Genomic DNA, 24104 nt, shown 5'->3' on the forward strand with positions numbered 1-24104 from the left:
ACCCTCACATATTTTAGTACTCTGCAGGTATACTTTTTAGTACTCTGCAAGGGAATTTTCACTTACTGGTCATTTGGTTCTTATAAAAACCCTGTGACTCCCAAAGAAGATAAACAAATGGACACCAAGCATATAAAAAGATGCTCAACATCCTTAGTCTTGTTGTTAGTCACTGTCTAGTCGATCCCGACTCATGGCAACCCCATGTATGCAGAGTAAAACTGCACCAATAGGGTTTTCAAAGCTGTGACCTTTCAGAAGCAGATTGCCAAACCTGTCTTCTGAGGAGCCTCTGGGTGGATTCAAACCGCCAGCCTTCTGGCTAACAGTCCAGCACTTAACCATACGCAATACCCAGAAATCCCTCCTCTGTCATTGTTGTTGTGTTCCCCATCGAGTCGATTCCAACTCACAGCAATCCTGTAAGACAGAGAACTGCCCCACAGAGTTTCTTAGGCTGTAATCTTTACGGGAGAAGACAGCCAGGTCTTTTCTTCCGCCGAGCAGCTGGTGGGTTCAAATTGCTGACCTTTCTGTTAGCAGCAGAGTACTTAACCACTGCGCCATCAGGATTCCTTCCTTTGTCATTAGGGAAATGCACCTAAATCGCACCCACTAGGAAGGCTATACACCTACTCCTCGCTTACTATCTCGTTATCCTACATTTCACATTTATGATAGCAGTAAAAAATCTACTGATTATTTTGCTCATTAACAACGTACATCTGGCAGTTACAAATGCCAAAGTGCGAGGCGAGAGTAATGTTTGCTGTGATGGTTAAGGTTATGTGTCAACTTGGCTGGTCCATGATTCTCAGTGGTTTGGCAGTTATGTAACGAAGCAGTTTGGCAGTTACATAATGATGGAGAGCCCTGGTGGCACAGTGGTTATTAAGAGCTTGGCTGCCAACCAAAACATCAGCAGTTCAAATCTAGCAGCCACTCCTTGGAAATTCTATGGGGGCAGTGCTACTCTGTCCTATGGGGTCGCTATGAGTTGGAATCAACTTGATGGCAATGGGTTTGGTTTTTCGGTTGGTAATGATACAGTCACCCTCCATTTTTGGGACCTGATGTGGTCATCCTCCATTTCCATAATGCCAATTTTCACATAAGGATCTGGTTTTGGAACCTAGCCATGTAGATAAGTGAGGAGTGGGTGTAATAAAAAAGATAATAAAAGTGCTGGTGAGGGTGTAGAGAAATTGGAACACTTCTACATTGCAAATGGGCATGTAAAATCCTGCAGTCGCTTTGGAAAACAGTTTGACAGTTCCTCAAAAAGTTGAATGTAGAATTACCATATGACCCAGCAATTCTACTCCTAGGTATATAACCAAAACCAAGCCTGTTGCCACTGAGTTGATTCCAACTCATGGCAACCCCACAGGACAGAGCAAAACTGTCCCATAGGGTTTCCAAGACTCTAATCTTTATGGAAGCGGACTGCCACATCTTTCTCTTGTGGTGCAGCTGCTGGGTTCAAACCACCAACCTTTCAGTTAGTAGCTGAGTGCTTAACCACTGCGCCACCAGGGCTCCTTCCTAGGTATATAGCCAAGAGAAATGAAAACATACATCCACACAAAACTGGTACGTGAATGTTCATAGCAGCATTATTCACAGTAGCCAAAGACTGGTGAACGGATAAGCAAAATGTGGTATATTCACACAATGGAATATTATTCAACAATGAAAAAGGAATAAAGTGGATACATGCTACAACATGGATAAACCTTGAAATCATTATGGTAAAAGAAGTGAATCATTAAGTCAAAGAAACCAGTCGCAAAAGACCACACTTTGTATGTATGATTCCATTTATGTGAAATGTCCAGAATAGGCAAATCTATAGAGACACAAAGGACATTAGTGATTGCCGGGGAGAATGGAGATGACCCCTAGCTAATGAATTCAGGTTTCTTTTGGGATGATGACAATGTTCTAGAATTGATTGTGGTGATGGCTGCACAACTCTGTTAATATACGAAAAACCATTTAACTTGTACATTTTAAATAGGTAAACTGTATGACATGGAACATAGCTTAATAAAACAGTGTTTTAAAAATGAGGAAAAAATTGCACACAAAAATGCACACACAGCTTGAATAGTTTCAGTGAATGCTCATATTTTTGTCTTGATGTAATTTGCTTAATAAAATTTAATCTAGCTAATAAAAGTCCTATGAAAAAGGTAAAATCGTTCCATCACCATTTGATAAAAGAGGAAATAAAGTCTCAAAGAGGTAACTTGTCAACAGATGCACGGCTGAGGCCTGAACCCAGGTTTTCTGTTTCACCAGCCGCCCCCCCATTAGATAACATTCTGAAACCTAGCTCTTAAAAAATAAAATGGGAGGGGGGTGGGAGGCAAATGATACTTGTGGTTGTCTAGAGGAAAGTTTTGGGAAAATTCATATGATCATTTATCGAGCCCTTAGTTACTTGGCAGCTCTTATAATTTCTCATCATTTTCGCACTTCCTAACTGACTTCCAACTCTACAGAGTGAAGGGAACCTAGCTGCCTGGAGAGCCCAACATTGAAGCAAAAGGATTTCAAGAAATAACTTTTCCAAACCCTCTGGCTAAAGCAAAAACGTCAAGCTGAGTGTTTCTTCCTCCTAGCGGAACTGTTCACAACCAACGACATTAAAGAGACTTCGATGTTTCAAGTTCCGAACGAGGCACACCATCAACTCTCGCTTATACCTGGTGCCCTGAGACCCAAGTGGAAATGGCACAAAAATGCCAGGGCCCCAGAAAAAGTCAGAAAGCAGGGGCTGCGGGGCGTGGGACACGCAGTCTAGCACCGGCCTCTGTCCGGGGAAGGTGATTAAGGAGTGTGAGGGTCAGGCACGGTGCAGGAGACCGAGCCGGCTAGCGGTGCCCGAGGGCGCCGTGGGGACCAAAACGAGGGAAGGGGGCGCGGGGACACTGAAGGCGAAGCCGGGCCGCACTCACAAAACGCTGGTAGAAGCGGACCAACCGCGGCTTCCCGTGGTTGTTGAAAACCATAATAGCCTGGATCATCTTCCCGAGGTACGCTTCCCTCAGCACCAGCTGCTCGCAGAAGGTAACTCCTTCCGCCCCTACACGCCACTTCCGGTCGGTGCTCGGGGGAGAGCGGCGCCCGGAAACCCGGCCCCAGCACCCGTGGTCCCGCGCTCCCAAGGTTCCGGCCTCCCCTCGGTCCTGAAGCGGCTCCCTGGTGGGCGGTGGGCTCACCCCGGGAGGCCAGGTGCAGATAGTTAGAGCCAGGCAGGACCCGCACCTGGCTCCGTGCCCCTCCCCCGAGCCGGCAGGAAACTGGGCACGTCGGAAAAGCAATTCCAGAGGCAGAAACTCGGAAGAGGCCACGATATTTTGCCTTTCTTAACCGTCTACGCTTAAAAATACAGCCCTAACAAGGTCATGGAAGCTCCATAGACACATGTAAACTCCCTGAGGGACCGAATTACTGCGCTGAGGGCTGTGGGGACCATGGTCTCGGGGAACATCTAGCTCAACTGGCATAACATAGTTTATAAAGAAAATGTTCTACATTCTACTTTGATGAGTAGCGCATCTGGGGTCTTCGAAGCCGGTGAGCGGCCATCTAAAGTACTCCAGTGGTCTCACCCCTTGGGAGCAAGGGAGAATGAGGAAAACTAAAGACACAAGGGAAAGATTAGCCCAAAGAATTAATGGACCACAACTACCACAGCCTCCACCAGACTGAGTCTAATACATCTAGCTGTTGCCGGGCTACCACCACTGACTGCTTTGACAGGGATCACAATAGAGGGTCCTGGACAGAGCTGGAGAAAAATGCAGAACAAAATTCTAACTCAACAAAAAAAGACCAGACTTCCTGGCCTGACAGACTGGAGAAACCCCGAGAGTATGTCCCCCAGACACCCTTTTAGCTCAGTAATGAAGTCACTCCTGAGGTTCACCCTTCATCCAAAGATTACACAGGCCCATAAAACGAGACTAAAGGGGCACACCAGCCCTGGGGCAGGGACTAGAAGGCAGGAGGGGACAGGAAAGCTGGTAATAGGGAACCCAAGGTTGAGAAGGGAGAGTGCTGACATGTGGGGTTGCTAACCAGTGTCATAAGGCAATATGTGTACTGTTTAATGAGAAGCTGTTTTGTTATGTAAACCTTCATCTAAAATACAAATTAAAAAAAAAAAATACAGTCCTTAGCAGTCACAGAGCATCCCACAACATGGAGATGCTGGTTAATTTAGCCAATCCCTGGTTGGGGAACATTTGGTTGTATTTATTCTTTAGTACTACAATGCTGCAGTGAATTATATAGATGTCTCCCGGAGCAAATGGGCTGATATTTCTCCATGGTACAGTGAATGGTTGGAATTAAGGGATCTTAATACAATTTGATTTAAAAGGTACCTGTGATCCCAAATTGGTAAAGTTTTTTTGCTTTTAATGACCTAGTATGGGTGAGGGTTAGGGAAATAAACACATCCATACACTGCGGATAGAACTGCAAATTGGAATCATCCGTTCAGAGTACAGTTTGGTAATATGTATCAAAGGCCTTTAATGTGTATATAACACTAGACCCAGTGTTTCCAGTACTAGAACATGTAATAAAATGATTGTGGATGTGAGAACAGATTTAGCCCCATGAATGTACATCTCAGCAGTGTTATTACAGAGGGAAAAAGGAAGCAAGCTAATTATTCCAAAATGAGGAATTAGTTAAAGGCATTGTTCCACATGCATAGGAGAGATAAACCAAACCCCCTGCTGTCGAGTCGATTCCGACTCATAGCAACCCTATAGGACAGAGTAGAGCTGCCCCATAGAGTTTCCAAGGAGCGCCTGGCGGATTCGAACTGCTGACCTTTTGGTCAGCAGCCATAGCATGTAACCACTACACCACCAGGGTTTCCATAGGAGATATGGTAAAGCTATTTAAAAATCATGTTGTGAAAGATATAGGATATAGGGAAGCATTCATGATACATCTGTAAGTGAAAAATTACACAAAATATGCCAGGAATATCCCGCTTTGTAAAAATATACATAAAGATGGGAAGGATATACCAAAACATGAATAATAATTATACTTGATGGAATGGCATCCCCACAGAGTATTCAGCACAGGCCCCTGGAACCACATTGCCTGGTTCTGTTGGCTGCCTGTGGACCTTGGGCAAGTTTCCTCATCTATAAAACAGGCATAATACCTGTTTCCTTAACTGTAAAACCATTCCATGAGATGCTCCCAGCAAAAAAAAAAAAAAAGGTTCTATGGCCAAATAAGAGTCCTCGGGTGGCACAAATGGTGAAGTGCTCAGCTACTTAGAAAGAAGCCTGATGATCTACTTCTGAAGGATCACAGCCATTGAAAACCCTGTGGAGCGAAGTTCTATTCATGAGGGTCGTCGGGAGTAGGAACTGACTCTACAGCACCTGGCTTGGTTTGCTTTTTGGTTTATGGTCAAAAAAAGAAAAAAAAACCCATTGCCATTGAGTTGATTCCAACTCATAGCTACCCTGTAAGACAGAGTAGAACCGCCCTGTCGGGTTTCCAAGGAGCACCTGGTGGATTCGAACTGCCGACCTTTTGATTAGCAGCCATAGCTCTTACTGCGCCATCAGGGTTTCGTATGGTCAAATAAATATGGGAAATATACAATCATATGCTGTCTTGATGAGTTATTAGCATCTCAAAAGCTCTGAGAAATGCCACAGAAAAGAAACCTGTTTGATTTTATTTAATCTGATGTTGTACCAACGAATTGATCATAGAAAGCCCACCATCATTACCTTTCTATTTCGAACATCTATTGTCAACCTGTGGAAACCCTGGTGGTGTAGCGGTTAAGAGCTACTGCTGCTAACCAAAAGGTTGGCAGTTTGAATCCACCAGGTGCTCCTTGGAAACTCTATGAGGCAGTTCACCCCTGTCCTATAGGGTCGCTATGAGTCGGAATTGACTCGATAACAATGGGTTTGGTTTTTTTTTTTAATTGTCAACCTGCAGAAGATCCATCAGACCCCTCTGGAATGAGGCACAGAGCTCATCAACAGGAGGCCAGTGGAAAAAGAAGGGAGGATTGTGACATGTGATGAGCCCTGTGAGTTTGTTAAGAAACCTGAACTTTTTTACCCTGGGAGTAATGGGATCCAACCTGGGTTTCAGAAAGCTGGCCCTGGTCGCCATGTGGGGGACCCCTGGATGTCTTAGTTATCTAGTGCTGCTATAACAGAAATACCATGAGTGGATGTCTTTAACAACAGAAGTTCATTTTCTCATAGTTTAGGAGGCTAGATGTCTGAATTCAGGGTCCCGGCTCTAAGGGAAGGCTTTCTCTCTCTGGGGGCTCTGGAGGGAGGTCCTCCTCTCTTTGAGCTTCTGTTCCTGGGAGATCTTCATGCAGCTTGGCATCCCTCTTCCCCCATCTCTGCTTCCCAGCTTCCTTGTTTAATCTCTTTTATACCTGAAAAGAGACTGATTAAAGACTCATATCCTATGCTAATCCTGTCTCATTAACGTAACAAAGACAACCGGGTCCCAAATGGGATTATAGCCATAGACATAGAGGTTAGGATTTACAACACACATTTTTGGGGGACACAATTCAATCCATAACACTGGGGAACCCTGGAACAGGATTTCAGCCCCTGCCTCAGTTCGCCACAGCTGTATCTAATGATACTCCACCCATCAGCTAGGCCTGCCTGATACCTAAGGCAGTTCTGACCAGGGCAGGAGGTACAGTTAAGTCAGGCCTTGGCCTTACCATCTTCTGGGGAGCTCGAGACTTGCTATCATCATGCCTTCTCTCCAGGGTGCCAGAATGAGCCCTCAGTGCCCACACAACCTGAGCATAGCATCTTTCCATCCTCTCCCTTCCTAGTCCTAGGGAACAGGGCTCTGCCTGGAACCCTATTCTTACCCCCAAGTCACTTTGGTTTTCTTAGGGTTAGGGTTTCCTCTTCCCCAGGGGGGCTGGACTCAGCTCCCTATGCTTCCTAGCCACAGGCTGGGCTCCTGCTAAACAAAGAGGTTACCCGGAACTGTAGCATCACGCCTTAACCCCACAGCACCACCATGCATCTGGAATCTGGGCATCATTCTTGGCCCCCAAGTCCTGTTGATTCTGCCCCTGAATGTCCCTCAAATCATTTCTTCTTCCCACCTCCACTTCCACAGCTATAGACCAAACCACTGTAGCCTCTAACTTGGATAACGGCAGTTTTCCTAATTGGGTTCATTACTTCCAGTTTCTCTGCAGTCAAGTGATCTTTGAAACATACAAATCAGATCTTACCACCCCTCATGGGATCAGACTTAAGTCCCAAATCCTTAACATGCCTTAAGATGCTCTGCCCCATCTCCAACACATCTACTTCTACCCATTCTCTGAGCTCCTGCCACAGTGGCCTTTCCTTCTCACAGCCTCTCCAAGACACCAAGCCCTTTTTGTTGCCTCAGGACTTCCTCCATTGACAGGCTGAGCCTTTTTTGTTTGGAGTGGTGGCCTGCCGCTAAGAGCCTGCCATGTTCTATGGCCACATTGCCTTGGGCAACAAGATGCCTCCACTGGGTGCCTCCATTCGTCAGTGTCCACAGCCTTCCTCTTGCTCAGCCACCTCTCTGACCACTCCCATGACTGAGGTCCTAGCATGCTGTCAGATACAGGACGCCAGTGAGGTAGCTACTACAATAACTGAGGTGAGAGATTGTGAGGATATGGACTATGAAAAAGGCAATGAGAAAAGAAGCTTGTTTTATTGACCTGTTACTTCAAGTGGCCCAACTGAAGTGTGAACCCCAAGCCTCCACAGCCATAGAGCCAGGGAATAAACAAACATTTGAACTATGATAATATACCCGGACACGCAATATTAATTATTCAACCGTTGATAGCAATAGAGCCAGTTCCAACCTGGAAAGATCAGTAGTCAAGGGTCTGAGCAAGTCCCCTGGAGTCTGGGAATATCACTCTGCTTCACAAAGCCTGGACTCCCTCTGGCCCCTATGTCCAAGGCCCTTCTGTAGGCCAAGGAAGCAGAGGGCAGTGGAAGGAGCATAAGCTTTATTTCACACAGCTTTGGATTTGAATCCTGGCTCTGCCACTTAGTAGCTGTGTGACTCTAGGCAAGCTGTTTAACCTCTCTGAGGACTCTTTCCTCCTCTGTAATATGTATATGGAATCAGAATAAAACCAAAAAAGGAAAAACCCCAAACCTGTTGCCACTGAGTCAATTCCGACTCAAAGCAACCCGATAGGACAGAGTAGAACTGCCCCATAGGGTTTCCAATGAACAGCTGGTGGATCCGAGCTGCCGACCTTTTGGTTAGCTGCCAGATCCTTAACCACTGTGCCACCAGGGTGTCCCGATAATTACTGCTGGCACTGAAATCTGACGGCTTGGATTTAAATTCTCTTCTCTACATACTAGCTATGAAGCCTCTGAGCTTCAGTCTCATATGAAAAAATGGGGATAATGATCATATGTACTTCACGGGACTGCTGTGAAGATTAAATAAGTAATCCAAGTGCTTAGCACAGTACTAGCACACAGGAAGCACTCATAGTTGGTGGCTATAGCTGTTATCACAGAAAGCATCTAGCACAGTGTTTGACACATTACCAGTTTACCAGTTGCAATCTGGTCGATTCTGACTCATGGCAACCTCATGTGTGTTAAAACTGTGCTCCATCGGGTTTTCAATGACCGATTTTTCAGAAGTAGATTGCCAGGCTGTCTTCCAAGGAGCATCTGCGTGGACTCGAACTTCCAGCCTTTCAGTTAGCAGCCAAGCACGTTAACTGTTTGCACCACTCAGGGACTCCTTGACTCATTAGGGACTCAATAATTGTTAGTTCACCATCACCCCGCCTCCTTTCCCCAAGTCAAGCAGGATCCATCCACATGCCATTAAGTCCTTACCCATTCTTAGAACATGTACATTTCAACTCCAGATCTCTTTGCAGACTTGGGTTTGGACACATTGGCTAGCAAGGCAAAGTTCATGACCAAAGAGAAATGGCGTCCTTCCAATACGGATGTTGCTCAGCTGGGAGACCATTTATGCCTGACAATAATCCAGTCAATGTGGAAGAATTCTTTTCTGAAAATTTACTCATTCATAAAAAGTTCTCAAGGTACAAAACCACCACACAAAAGGTGTTAAAAATGTAGCATGGTAGAGTCTGAGAGGTGAGGACCAGGAAGCCACACCAGTGAATACTGTCGGCTTCCCCAAGAACAGCACCCACCAGGAACCAGCCAGGGAGGGCAGAAGACAGGAAACTCCATGGTGGCATGGAATCAGTGGAGGAATACAGAACTTCCAGGAGGAAGGGAAAGGTATAGGGGACAAGGAGGCTGGAAGAAGGAGAGAAGAGGCTGCAATACAGAGTGTGGGGGCTGGGAGAGAGTGGGAATGTGGAAGGAACACAGGAAGCAAAACATGCACAGAGGAAGGTGCTCCTAGTACCTTCCCTCTTGGCCACTCTCCATTCAGATGAGGGATGGTCCCCAACTCTGCACCAAGACCAAGCCAGTTCATCTCAGACTGCCCTGGGGGACTCATCCACTGCCTACCTCTAAAAACAAGGCTGTCACCAGGGCGAGGGCCACTGTGAAAAAGTCTAGGAAGGCTACACTGACATCCACGGAGGGCCCCTCCATGAGCCACAGCATGGGGCTCCACCACCAATGTCTTGGTCTTGGATTTGACTTTAGCAGAGCTTGTTCAAAGGGTGTTCCAAGATGGCAGTAGGAAGAATCAGGTAAGGCTTATGGACTGCTCTCTATCTCGAGCTCCAGAGTGGAAGTCGATGGAAGAAACTCTCAACAGTGCCATAGAAGGTGCTGATGGGCCCTGGCGGTGCTCCATCTCCCACTAACCTCAGTCATCCTGTAGAAATTCAAGGGGGTAAAGAGACATAAACAGAGAACATTTAGTAAAAGGCTTGCATAAATCATTGGGCAAACAAGGCTTCCTCATGTGGTACTGGTGAGGCCCTCGGTCACCTGCCTTGGCTTCCCCTCATTAGGGCTAGCCCCAGGAGCTGGCCCAGCAGCTCTCCACCGTTTTTCAGTCCAAGACCTACTTTATCAAGAGAAAAGGGAACCCAGGACCTCTGTTCAATCTGCCCCTGCTTCCTCTGACAAAAAATCATCATCTTTATCACCTAGAGGGAAACCCTGGTGGCACAGTGGTTAAGTGCTACAGCTGCTAACCAAAAGGTCGGCAGTTTGAATCTGCTAGGTGCTCCTTGGAAACTGTATGGGGCAGTTCTGCTCTGTCCTATAGGGTCACTATGAGTCAGAATTGATTCGATGGCAGTGGGTTTGGTTTGTTTTGGTTTTATCACCTAGATAAATTGCCCATTTTTCTGTTAGGAAAGATGTTTGTTTTAAATGCTCAATTGGGGCCTTTGGTATGGATTCAAATCTTCAGGTGAAATACACCTCAGGAAGACAAATCTACTGTGAATAGGCTGCAGCCTGGCGATAAACTAGGCGGACTAGTAAGAATCAAGTCAGTCATTTCCCAGACACTTTGGACAGGGAGCCCAGATCAGAGGAGAAAACAAATACTCATCCAACTGGCTCCACTGCTCGACATGGCTAATGAATTCTCCTGAAGTGAAAGGGCTTCGAGAGATCTGAATGACCATCCCTGGTTCTCCTCTGTACCCCTTTCTTCCTATCCCTTCACTTTTATGAATCTTTGGAGCTTTCACATAGACACAGTTCAGACCCACCAAAAAGAAAGGTCCCAGGTTCTGGGTTAAACTGTATCCCCTCCCCCCGTCCCCAACAAATGTGTTGAAATGCCACTCCCTGTATCTGTGGATGTGACCCTCTATTTCCTCTTGTTATGTTAATGAGACCATACCAGTGTAGGGTGGATCCTAAACCTAATCACTTCTGAGTTATAAAAAGACCAGAATAGACACAGAAACACATACCAGGGGAAGACGAATGCCAAGCAACACCAAGGAATGAATGCTGGTGGACACTGGAAACGAATAGAGACTCACAGAAGGAATCTACATGGCTAAGATCCTGATTTGGACTTAGGCCTCCAGAACTATGAGAACATAAATTTCTGTTCTTTAAAGCCATCCACTTATGGTATTTCTGTTACAGCAGCACTAGGTAACTGAGACACAGGGTGTCACCCTGCACATCTTGCAGGAATTTTCCTGACAGCTAACATACTCTCAGGAGTTCCAAAGATGAGCCCACCACTGAAGATTTATCCTGCTGTCCCCTCCTCATCCTACACCCAGCTACAAGCAACACGCATAAAACTGCCAAAAAAAAAAAAAAAAAAAGATAGAACCACATAAATCCCAGGTCCACCACTGTCTCCCTGACCTACCCACTCCTCGTCCTCTGCCCCGTCTCCCTGCTCTCGGGTCTCCACTTCGGCCCCTTCTGAAGACTTTTGGGCCATGATGTTGTCTGTCCAGGACACACCTGTCTTTCCATCACCAGCGAAATTACACTTGGTCACTGTTCCTGCCTCAAGTTTGGCTAACGAATCTGAAAGAAGAGCAGAAGTTGAATGGCCTTCCTCCTGGTTGTGGAAACACAGTGGGGGTTGGTTCCATCCTGGTGGGTCCCCTAGGACTGGGTTAAGCCACTGTTCAATCCAGGCCAAGGTATAGTAAGTGAGGCCCTAAGTGGGATCCCCAGAGGCACTAGGTTGTAGAGGCACTCACAGGAACCATGGGATTGGATAACACCCTAGGATCCAATGTCCAGGACCTAAGGACTCTAGGGCACTTATCCAGGGACTCAGGAATAAATCTCAAAGGGTCATGTCTCCACAGAGACCAGATCAGCCTGCTCCCATGAGTTCTGAGTAGGAAAGGGGGGGGAGCCTCAGAAGGGAGACCAGGAGCCCTTACATGCCACACACGGAATTATGCCAGAGTGGGGGCCACACTGCTCACCAAGGAAGGGGCCGTCGCCCCGAGTTTTCAGCCGTACCCCGGCCCCTAACTCAAGCTCCATTGCCTCCGTCTCTGTCTCAGGCATCCAGAATGCCACAGTATGGTCCGGAGTGAGGCTCTCTGTCAGTGCAAGCAGCTCTGGCTTATTGACCAGCCCCTTCAGCGCCTCGGTAGTAAGCCTGTCAGTGTCCCCCTTGGCTTCCACCTCTGCAGACACATAGCATGAAAGGGTTATTATTGATTTAATAGCAAGCAGTTACAGAAGACCTTTTTTTCTTCTTTTTTAAAAATTTATTTTCTATTGTTGAGAATAAACACAAAACATACACCAATTCAACAATTTCTACATGTATAATTCAGTGACGCTGATTACATTCTTCAAGTTGTGCAGCCATTCTCACTCTCCTTTTCTGAATTGTTCCTCCCCCACCAACAAACTCACTGTTCCCAAATCTTTCAAGTTGCTGTTATCAGTTTGATCCCATACAGACAGATTCTGAAAGACCATAATGCTCAGGCAGACATTGTTTATTAGTTAAGCTAAATGATTATTCGGTTTTAAGAAGACTTCAGGGGATATTTTTGGTTTAAAGTTTAAAGATTATCTCAGGGCAATGGTTTCAGGGGTTTATCAAGCTTCCACGGTTCCAGAAAGTCTAGAGTCCATGAGAATTTGAAATTCTGTTCTGCATTTTCCCCCTTTAGAGCAAGATTCTTCTAGACTCCTTGATCAAAACCTTCAGTAATGGTAGCCAGGCACCATCCAGTTCTTCTGGTCTCTTGGCAAAGGAGGCAGTCGTTCATGGAGGCAATTAGCCACATGTTCCATTTCCTTCTCCTATTCCTGACACTCCTTTTTCCTCTGTTACTCCAACAGAGGGCCTTTTCTGAGTAGGCGAGAGCTGAGTGTTCTCTACGTATTGCCTCATTTAACTTTCACAGTCACTGTAAGGTAGGCCTCTGAGTATCCATTCTGCAGGTACTCAGCAAACTGTACAGCAGAGGAGCTATGGCATGGCTGTCTGGTGTGAATATGTCCATCTCCTCAACCAGACTGAGGGCATCTTAAATGCAGGTAATGGGTCTTGTTCATCCCTGTACCCCCAAACTGAGGCATGGGGCCTGGCGCACGGGAGATGCTCATTAAGTGTTCAGAGAGTTAACAATCAAGTGAGAACATGAATGAATAAAATGATAGATGGACGGATAAATTCCCACCTCAACCTCAAAACCTTCTTGTACAGAGGCAGATAGCAGAGAGGTCCTTCTATGGCCAAAATAAGGAAAAGGAACCAGATGGCAGAGGTCCCAAGAATCAGATGGAGGTTGCTAGGAACTTGGCCTGGGCTCTGCACAAAAGCAGCTTGTCATGGATTGAATTGTGTCCCTCCAAAATATGTGTCAACTTGGCTAGGCCATGATTCCCAGTATCGTGTAACTGCCCTCCATTTTGTGATCTGATGTAACTGTCCTCCATTTTGCAGTGTTGTGTAATTATCCTCCATTTTATGTGCTGTAAATTTTAAACCTCCATATGTTAATGAGACAGGATTAGTGTGGGGTGTATCTTGAGTCACACCATTACTAAAGGGCATTACTCAAGTCACCACCTTACTCAAGTCATGCCCTTACTTGAGTCACACCTTCTATCTTACAAGAGATAAAAGGAGAGAGAAGTAGCAGAGAGGGGACGGACTTCACTACCATCAAGAATGAAGAACTGGGAGCAGGGCATGTCCTTTGGACCTAGGGTCCCTGTGCTGAGAACTTCCTAGACCCAGGGGAAAGACTGATGCCAAGACACATGGAGCTTTGCGAGGAATGCTAGGCCCACAGATGTTGAAAGGAAACAAGGACCTCCCCCCGGAGGTGACAGAGAGAGAAAGCCTTTCCCTAGAGCTAGAGCCCTGAATTCGGACTTCTAGGCTCCTCAACTGTGAGAGAATAAATTTCTGTTTGTTAAAGCCATCTACTTGTGGTATTTCTATTACAGCAGCACTAAATGACTAAGACAACTGGGTTCCCTAGAGGAGCAAAACCAGATATTTATGTATAAATATATATAAAGAGATATTTATTATATATATATAATTTAACATATACATTATTTATATATAATTAATATATATACATTATTTTATATATATATATATTTATTATATAGAAAGAGATTCATTTCAAGGAAATGGCTCACACAGTTGTGGAGGCTGGCAAGTCCCAAATCCATGGGTCTGGCATCAGGATGGAGGCTTCTCCTGATTCTTGGTTGCAGGGGCTGACAAATCCAAAATCGGCAGGTCAGACAGCAGGCTGCGGGCTTGCATCCCAAGAATCAGAGGTCAGAGGAGTCAAATGCAGGATCCAGATAGGGCAGTTTTGCCAGAAAATCTATATGTATTAGATGCAGGCCACACTCCCCAAGGAAATTCCCCTTTCAACTGATTAGTTGCTCACATCAGATCATAAAATCGAGGATGATTACATAATATCTGCCAAACCACTGAGAATCGTGACTAGCCAAGTTGACACATAACCTTAACCATCACACAGCTAGAGGCCAGAGCCAGGTTGTGGATGATCCTATCAGTCTGCAGGTGATGGCTCCTGGCCCTGAGATGGGACAATGGGGAACTTCTGAACGAATGGGGGGGCAGGAAGGAGTCTAGCCCAGACGGAGGGCCCTTAGGGTCTGACTTCAATGGAACCAATTTGACGGCACCTACCTAACAACATAGCTCTCTATATAAAAAAAACCCACTGCTTATACATCTATATCTATTTATCTATATCTACATATATATACACACACATATACATAATAATACAAATGTGCATATATGAGTGAGTGTATAAATAAGCGTATGAGTATATAAATATATACCCAGTGCCGTCAAAGTCGATTCCGACTCATGGCGACCCTATAGGACAGAGTAGAACTGTACCGTAGGAAGGCACTTTCTAGAGGCTAAGGGGCTCAGGGGTTAGGAAGGCCATACTGGTGGGAGAGCAGTGAAGGAGACAGGGCAGATACCTACTGTAGGATGACATGAGGAAGCCTGTGTTCACTTTCCTGGTAGCGCTGAAGTTGGGCTCAATTTCATTTCCCTTGGGGTCGAATTTGCGGCGATGGATGCGACTGGGCTGGACATACAACACATAGTAGCGCTCCTGTGGCCAAGCAGAGGGAGAGTGAGGGAGCTGCCTTCACTGCCCCCAACCACAACACACAACTGCCCCGAACTCTGGTTGCAACCCTCCTCAACCTCACCTCGACCCCAGAATACCACCTCAGTTCTAAAAGATATTCAAGCTGGGCAGATGTCCCCATTCAAATATCCATTTGCCCATTCATTCACTGTGTGTTCAGTAAAGTACCTGCCACAGAATGAGCCATGCTATGAGTCCATAGCAGGTCAGGCACAAGGCACCCACACAGTCAGAGACAGAAAGTATATACAGAAAACCATGACCCAAACACAAGGCACTAAGGACCTCAAACACCATACAGCAGGAGTGGATGCAGCCAAGGTGTCATGGAAAGGGTACTGAAAAGGGGCCCCAGGCTAGGGAAGCCACTCTGCTCTTCCAACTGATGTGTGACCTGGGGCAAATCACTCCAAGCCCTACTGAGCCTCCATTTCCCCTGTAACATGCGAACAATGTCATGTCTACTTTTGGGAATGCTGTAAGGATTCATCAAGATAGGAAAGCATGCACAGTGTCAAGCATGAAGTATGCCATAACTGCGTTTGCCAGCTATTCTAGTAAGAACAAGGCCAATGAAATGTTCCAGAAGATTGAAGAAGAGAAGACCACTTCCTGGGAAAAACAAGGAATGCAAAGTCTCAAAGAGTGGAGAAACCTGCAACTGCAGAGATAAGGGAATAGAAATAGTATTAAGAGCTTTGGACTGGTATGTAGAAGTTGAGTCCCACATACATATTTGAGCAACTTGAGGCACTTGGAGAAGACCTGTGGGAGCCTTGGCTGGGAAAGCAAGTAGGATTAGTCTGAGACAAGCCTTCAGTCAGCCTTGGGACAAGAAGGAATCCTTTGGAGCGGCAGTGAGGCCCTCAGAGGGTCTTTCGGGAAACAGAAGTTGGTAGCAGGGCAGGAATGAGCTTTGGGGGGCAGCCAAAAGGCAGGAGTGGTAGGTGGAAGGGTATATTAGGACACGCTGGAGTTTCTGAGGGTCCATCAGAGGTAAGATGACACGGGAAGCGGGGAAGCGGGGAAGGGGGGGGAGGACGAACGGCCAAGGTAGGAGCCCAACAGGACTTGGCATTGCTTATCTGGCTGTAAGGGGGAGGAAGATGGCTGGAGTTTGGCACTGTCATCAGGAATGAGGAACTCTGGAGGAGCAAGTTTGGAGAGGGGCTGGGGAGAGCGCCAGCCCAGCAAGAGGAGTTCTGCCTCAGCATGGACATACCTACCGATGGGCACTCCTGGGCAGGCTGGCTAGGGATTCTGAGTTGGTGTGCTTACCCTGTTGACACACCTGCTAAGAAGGGGAGGCTGTAGCAAAGCATCTCTTGGCATGAAAATACTGAAATACTGGTGAGCTGGGAACTAAGGCTGTTCCTGTGGGGTGTAGAAGAGAAAGGCAGGCTCCATGTAGCATCTCCAGCCACCGTGACAGGGTGTAATGATGAGCTCAGTTTTAGATATCAGGGAGTTAAGGTTGTGAACACATCTGGGTGGTGCTATTTGAAAGGGGGGTGGAAATTCAGAACTAGTGCCCAGAAAGAGATGCAGGCTAGTATGAGATGGTGAGCACCAGGTGTGTCCTTGGATACCTGAGATGGGGTAGTGATACAGTGCATGACCCCAGGAAGCTGAGAGGGCAAAAGTAGATGGGGCTTCGACATGGAACGAAGCCACCGACAGGGTGGACTTCATGTGCAGGCTGGGAGCAAGGGCCAGAAAAGAGCAGCCTTTCCCACATCCTCCTGCTGTACACGCATGGAGGTCCAGGTCCACACAGTGACCTGCTTTATAAAAGCCCCACATTCCAAAACATCCAGCCACAAACAGTGATGTTGAAAGATGAGCAAACCCACACCAAGAGCTTTACCACTTTACAAAGCTCCGAACAACAAACTCCAGCAATACATTTATAATAATCTAATTCCAAAAAATTAAACATGCACACAATTTCCTGGGAACAGAGCTGGTACCCAGGAAGGGGAGCATCACTGCTGACCCTGTACCCACATAGGTCCTTAACCTGCTGTGACCTCATCTTCCACCTCAGGGTAGTGGAAACCACCAGACCAAAAGACAGGGGTCTGGGCCCTAGCCTCTCAGAATGAAGAGCCGCCCATCCTGACCCCCTAGCAAGGCTCCTGGTCCCACTAATTGTTCCATGAGAAGGTGACAGGGTCTCCTCAGAGCATTCCACAGGTTTAGTCCTAAACCACCCACCTCACCCCTTCCTGCTCTCAGGCTCCCAATCCCAGCCCAAACACACTATTTGGGTTTAGTGCCTGTGTTGTCTTTTCAGTTATGATCCAGGCTCCCCTGGTGTGAAGCAGTGCCCTGAGGTGCCACCCAGGATGCACCCTCACCTTCCTGCCGTGGGCATCCAAGATGCTGTGCCGAGATACATCCACCAGTTCTCCCTCTAGCAGGACACCATTTCCCCTGGGACGAGAGGGAAAGAAGAGATGAGTCAGCTGTCCGTCCTCAGGAGAGAGCCACAGCTGCAGCTCGATGGCCCAGTCAGTCTGCACGGGCACAAAAGCAAGTCCCGCGCATGTCTCCTACTCACCTGGCCTGTTACTTAGCAGCCCTTTTTCTGTGCTTCCTACACCAAGACCTCCATTCTCCAAGGGTGAGGGTGGAAGTGCTACTCAGAGGGCAGGAGAAACCTTATCAGGCTGCTCTAAGACCAAGCTATGGTTCCTTCTGCAACGCCACTGGGAGTTAGTGTAACTGGAGCCTCAGTCTTCTCATCTACAAAATGGGGAGAGCAGCAGCCACCTCACTCTGCTCCTTTGATGATAAGATCACGCACCTGAAGGAGTTTGTAAACTATTAAATGCTTAGTATTTACAAAGGGTTTTGTTTTTTATTTAACCAAATGGGGTAGGTGGATCTAAACTGCTATGAATTATCTTCCCTTTTCGCCTGTTTTAAAGCATTTTCATGTATTCCTGTTCTCATTCATATCCACAACCTAATGAGGAAACAGTTACTCCCACTTTAGAGGTGGAGAAACTGAGAAGTTTCTGTGACTAGCTCAAGATGGCAGGGTCGCTCGCTGAGAGGAACTCGACTCCCAGCTTCCTGATTCGACTTTTCATAAAAGCAGAACCTAGGGGCTCCCTTTTTCGGAATCACAGAAATGTGAGAGTAGTGGGGGGCAGCCGAGGAAGGCGGGGTGGGGGGCGGAAAATCGGAAAACTCTGCATTACTTGCCCCTCCCCATTCCCCCCCACCCACCAAACAACACACCCAAAAATTCTCTAAACCCCAAAACCAAATTCACTGCCATGGCGTTGATTCCCACAGCGGCCAAATAATAGGACGGAGCAGAATTGCCCCACAGAGTTTCCAAAGCCGTAATCTTTAAGGAAGCAGATTGCCATGTCTTTCTCCCGCAGAGCGGCTGGTGGGTTCGAACCTACCACCTTTCGGTTAACACCCAAGCGCTTTAACCACTGCGCACCAGGGCGCCTTGAAAATTCTCTATTGTTTGTAATTTCGGATGAAATGATTCGTTCATAAAACCTCGCTGACGGCAGGGCCTGGCCCTGCCGCCCCTCCGCATCCAGCTCCAGGCAGGCCCTGCCCCCGCCCAGCCAACTCCTGCCCTCTGTTCCCGTCACGTCACACGGACCTGTCCAGTCTGGAGAAGAGGAGAGCCTGTGCAAAAGCCGCAGGCAAGGGAGCAGGTCAAGTGGCTGAGTTTAGAGTCATGGGGGTGGGGTAGGGACAAAGGTCGGTGTGGTCCAATGCACCGCCTTTTGAGCCCAGTTTAGAAGTCGGGACCTTCTCCCGAGGCCACCGGGGGCAGTTGGGGCGGTTGCAAGCCGATCTTCGTCTCTTCAGCTGCAGGGAGGAGTGGATTGGGGGCCCAAGAGTCGACTTTGGTTATCTCAGCCTTTCCTCCCTCCATCCCACCCTTCAATCCCTGAGCCCAGGTTCAAAGCAGAGAGGGGAGGGCGGCGGAGGACAGGTCCGAGAGGCCGTGGGCCGAGGTGGCCGCCCTGGCCCGCGGGGGGCGCGGCGAAGCCTACCCCTGGTGGGCGGCGGGGTCCCAGGCCCCGGGCAGCCGTGCGCTCTGCACCGCCTTGTTCCGGAGGGCGCTGTCGTGGTAGATGCGGCTCATTGTCTGCACCGCCAACGCGCCTGGGGGTCGGCAGGACGGAGCCCGCACGCAGGGTGGGGCGCACGGAGAGGGGAAGCGCCACGAGGAGACGCCGACTCCCGCAGCTCCCAGGAAGCAGATCCGGGAAAGGCGCGGCCCGGTCCGGGGCGTTCCTGGCGGGATTTAAAGGGACCGAGCTACATTCCTAGGCCGGCCGCGGGCGGTGGAGGGGGGTCTTCCGGGAGGACGCGAGTCTGGGTCTTAGGACCGACGCGCACGGTGGGAGAGGACTAATACATCCTTCTCGTTTTTCTCTCTCTTCTCGTTCCTTGTTACTGGACGGAGACCCTGCCCCAACACACGCACAAAGGGGAAAATGAGGCTCAGAGATCCTATAAGATCCTCTTAGGATCAGCTCTGGGAGGGTGGGTTTCGGGGGAGCAGGAATGGAGTGGGGGGGACAACCCTCAGGAACGACCAGGTGGTCAGCATAGGAGGTGCTCCTTGTGCCCCGCCCGTGGTCCCACAGTGGCTGAGGGAGGTGTTCCAGAGATCTGGGACTAAGAAGTCTGGGGTGAGTCAGATCAACAACACACCAGGGTTTGAATCCCAGCTGTGTGAGCTCGAGCAAATTCCTCAACCTCTCTGAGCACGCGCTGTCTCCACTGTAAAAGGGGGCTCAAGTATCAGAGGGGTTGTAAAGATCAATGAGTTCATCTGTCTCTAGAGCTTAGCATTGCTCGCCCCTCCCTCTCCTTGTACAGTTCCCAGGCCCCACCCCCAGCCAGTGTCCCGTCCCCCTCTTCCCGCCTCCCTCCCCCCTGCCCGCCCCTGTGCCCTTTGCCCAGGTGTGTCACAGTCTGCACACGCATTTTCCAAGCCTGCTGCGGGGTGGGTGCATCCATTCAGGGAGGCCAGGTGTGCTCTCTGAAGGGATCATTCAAAGAGGTGGCCTGGATGAGGTGTTAGTGGTGGTAGAAGCCCCTGTGCCACCACTATCACCACATCATGACTTTCCTGGACCCTAGACACTTATGCCTTCACAGCCCCTTCCTCCATAAAAATACAAATATGCGTATGTATAAATATACATATATGTATGCATATAACATAAATATGTACATGAATATATGTTTCAAAAATTATGTTTTGTGATATGACTATGTTGGCATAAAGATGAATATATTAATATTATATATTAAATCATTTTCTTTGACCTAAAAGTTCGGTCTTCTTTCTTCTGATCTTAAAAGAAATTAAAACATTTTCGCGGGCTTCTTAAAATGTTGTGAGCTCTAGCTGTTGTTAATGTCAGATACCTTTGATTTGGCACCAACTCATAGTGACCCTAGGTATAACAGACACATTGCCTAGTCCTGTGCCATCCTCACACTTGTAGGTATGTTTGAGCCCATTGTTGCAGCCACTGTGTCAATCCATCTCATTGAGGGTCTTTCTCTTTTTCACTGACCCTCTACTTTGTCCTTCTCCAGGAATTGGTCCCTCCTGATAACATGCCCAAAGTAAGTCTTGTCATCCTCCCTTCTAAGGAGCATTCCGGCTGTCCTCCTTCCAAAACAGATTTGTTTGTTCTTCTGGCAGTCCGTGGTATACTCAGTATTCTTCACCAGCACCATAATTCAAAGGCGTCAATTTTTGGGTCTGTCTTTCTCATTGTGAGCCCTAAGCACTGTGACTAATAGAAAAGTTAGCCCCATCCCCTGTCTGCCCTACCTGGCTGCTCAGTGAACATCAAAGAAGTAAGGACACTGAAGAGCCCTACCGGGAACACCCCAGGGCAGAACTGTCCCTACCTTGGCCATCTCTCCTCATAACTCCTCAGGCTGCTCCCCTGGCTATCATTCCCTCCTCCTTCCTTTCCTTTTCTGCGTTATCCTCCCCTTCGTTGTGGCTTCAAATTTAAATAGCCATTTGTGACTATTTAAATTAAATTAATAAAGTTTCAAATTCAATTCTTCAGTCTCACTTGCCATATTTCAAGTACTCAATAGCAACATACAGCTAATGGCTACCATATTGGAGACCACAGATACAGAACATGTACATCATTGCAGGAAGTTCTGCTGGACAGCACTACTATAGATACTTTCTTAGGAAGAATAATCTCCTGCTTATTTTTTTTTTATTAGGCTCTGCAACTTCACTCCATCCACTAGATAGGCAGACCAGGCAGCAACAGGGCAGAGAAATGTAAAAGAACAAAGCAATGCTTTTTGTTTTTTTTAAACAGAACTTTGTTGGGCTTTCTTACACCTATTTTGCAGTTTGTTTATAGGAGCCCTGGTGGCACAGTAGTTAAAGTGCTCAGCTGCTAACTGAAAGATCCTCGGCTCAAATCCGCCAGCCGCTCTATGGGAGAAGGATGTGGCACTCTGCTTCCCTAGAGATTATAGCCTTGGAAACCTTATGTGACAGTTCTACTCTGTCCTCAGGGGTCACTATAAGTTGGAATCAACTCAATGGCAATGGGTTTATGTCTCCATATTAAATTAAATACTACAATTGCAATATCTCCACTGGAAAGACAGTATTGAGTCATCTTAGATTAACATCACTCAATATTCAAATTTGACAACCAACTCTCCTTGTTCTGACTATGTTATCAAACATCCCTTAAAAAAAATTTTTTTTTTTTAAATTATGGTTGGCAAAAGCAGATTTTCAACTAAAGAAACTGAAGCTTTGGGCCCCTTAGTACTATGGGCCCCTTTTAAGGACAGGGCTGGGGGGCCTAATAGTGTGTTCACATGGGCATATGCTTTTGTGAAATTTTCATTGGTAAGTGATTTTGCTGCAGTTCAGACCACTATCCCTTTTTGCCAAGAGTTCTCCTTGCCAGGTAAAATTCAAAAGATTAATATATAGAGCTCTTCAAGAAACCAGGCAAAACACAGACCAAGCCAAGGAACGCACAGACAAAGCAAAGGAGGAATTTAAGAAGGTTATACAAGAGCATAATGACAAATTTAACAGGCTGCAAGAATCCATACAGAGATAGCAAACAGAAATCCCAAATATTAACAACAGAATTTCAGAATTAGATAACTCAATAGAAAGTCACAGGAGCAGAATTGAGGCAACGGAAGTCAGAATTAGTAAGACTGAAGATAAAGCGCTTGATGCCAAATTATTTGAGGAAAAATCAGATAAAAGAATTTTTAAAATGAAGAAACCCTCAGAATTATGTGGGACTCTGTCATGGATTGAATCGTGTTCCCCCAAAACATGTGTCAACTTGGTTAGGCCATGATTCCCAGTATTGTGTGCTTGCCCTCCATTTTGTGATTGTAATTTTATACTGAAGAGGATTAGGGTGGGATTGTAACACTACCCTTACTCAGGTCACCTCCCTGATCTAGTGTAAAGAGAGTTTCCCTGGGGTGGGGCCTGCACCACCTTTTATCTCTCAAGAGATAAAAGGAAAGGGAAGCAAGCAGAGAGTTGGGAACCTCATACCACCAAGAAAGCAGCACCAGAAGCAGAGTGCGTCCTTTGGACATGGGGTCCCTGTGCCTGAGAAGCTCCTCTACCAGGGGAAGATTGAGGACAAGGACCTTCCTCCAGAGCCGACAGAGAGAGAAAGCCTTCCCTTGGAGCTGACGCCCTGAATTTGGACTTGTAACTTACCAGACTGTGAGAAAATAAATGTCTCTTTGTTAAAGCCACCCACTTGTGGTATTTCTGTTATGGCAGCACTAGATGACTGAGACAGGTTCTATCAAGAGGAATAACATACAAGTGATTGGAGTACCAGAACAGGGGGAAGGATAACAGAAAATACAGAGAGAATTGTTGAAGATTTGTTGGCAGAAAACTTTCCTGATATTGTGAAAGATGAGAAGATATCTGTCCAAGAAGCTCATCAAACTCCACACAAGGTAGATCCCAAAAGAAAGGCACCAAGACATATTATAATCAAACTTGCCAAAACCAAAGATAAAAAGAGAATTTTAAAAGCAACTAGGGATAAACAAAAAGTCATCTACAAAGAAAAGTCAATAAAAATAAGCTCTGACTACTCAGCAGAAACCATGGAGGCAAGAATGCAATGGTATGACATGTATAAAGCCTTGAAGGAAAAAAATTGCCAACCAAGAATTATATATCCAGCAAATCTGTCTCTCAAATATGATGGTGAAATTAGGGCATTTCCATATAAAGAGAAGTTTAGGGAATTTGTAAAAACCAAACCAAAATTACAAGAAATACTAAAGGGAGTCTTCTGGTTAGAAAACCAATAACATCAGATAACAACCCAAGATTAGAACACAGGACCGAACAACCAGATATCAACCCAGATAGGGAAGTCATAAAAATAAAGCTAAAATGCTGAAAATAGGGGAACAGAGATGGCAATAGGTAAAAGATGACAATATTAAAACAAAAAAGAGCGACAAAATGATGTAGTCATAGAGCTTTCATATGGAGAGGAAGTCAAGGCGATATCAAGAAATAAAAGATTGGTTTCAACTTAGAAAAATAGAGGTAAATACTAAGGTAACCACAAAGGAAACTAACAATCCTACACATAAAATAAATAAATAAATAAAGACTCAGCAAATACAAAATCAACAATGAAAAAGATGAAAAGGAAATATATAAAAAACACCTCAGCACAGAAGATTAAGTGGAACAAAGAAACTGTCAACAACACACACACACAAAAATATCAAAATGACAGCGGTAAACTCACACCTATTAATAATTACACTGAGTGTAAATGGACTAAATGCACCAATAAAGAGACAGAAAGTGGCAGAATGGATAAAAAAACACGATCCATCTATATGCTGCCTATAAGAGACATACTTTAAACGCAAAGACACA

The 24104-nt window shown here is 46.5% G+C and overlaps 2 protein-coding genes across 5 annotated transcripts in view; both read right to left on the reverse strand.

Moving 5' to 3' along the window:
* Window positions 1–3096, reverse strand: part of AP3S2 (adaptor related protein complex 3 subunit sigma 2) — a 55411-nt gene extending 52315 nt beyond the window's left edge. For both annotated transcript variants that reach the window (XM_010593827.3, XM_003413888.4), the window contains exon 1: window positions 2964–3096. In XM_010593827.3, coding sequence (XP_010592129.1) covers window positions 2964–3032 — 69 coding nt within the window. In that variant the 5' untranslated portion in view covers window positions 3033–3096. The remainder of the gene's footprint in view (window positions 1–2963) is intronic.
* Window positions 3097–6865: 3769 nt separating this feature from the next.
* ARPIN (actin related protein 2/3 complex inhibitor) lies at window positions 6866–19374 on the reverse strand. 3 transcript variants are annotated; one of them, XM_023553027.2, is made up of 7 exons: window positions 19186–19294; window positions 17715–17960; window positions 17512–17587; window positions 14980–15112; window positions 11945–12151; window positions 11368–11531; window positions 6866–9891 (listed from the first exon to the last, which is right to left on the reverse strand). In XM_023553027.2, exons 4-7 carry the CDS (start codon window positions 14990–14992, stop codon window positions 9883–9885), a joined length of 393 nt encoding a protein of 130 aa, XP_023408795.1. In that variant the 5' UTR covers window positions 14993–15112; window positions 17512–17587; window positions 17715–17960; window positions 19186–19294; the 3' UTR covers window positions 6866–9882. The 3 variants fall into 3 exon arrangements, with proteins under 3 accessions (XP_023408795.1, XP_023408796.1, XP_010592126.1); XM_023553028.2 differs by lacking the exon at window positions 19186–19294 and adding an exon at window positions 18786–19157; XM_010593824.3 differs by lacking the exon at window positions 17715–17960 and having other exon boundaries at window positions 6880–9891; window positions 19186–19374.
* Between the last annotated feature and the right edge of the window lie 4730 nt (window positions 19375–24104).

This window comes from Loxodonta africana, chromosome 13 (assembly GCF_030014295.1).
Source record: "Loxodonta africana isolate mLoxAfr1 chromosome 13, mLoxAfr1.hap2, whole genome shotgun sequence".
In the NCBI taxonomy this organism is placed as follows: Eukaryota; Metazoa; Chordata; class Mammalia; order Proboscidea; family Elephantidae; genus Loxodonta; species Loxodonta africana.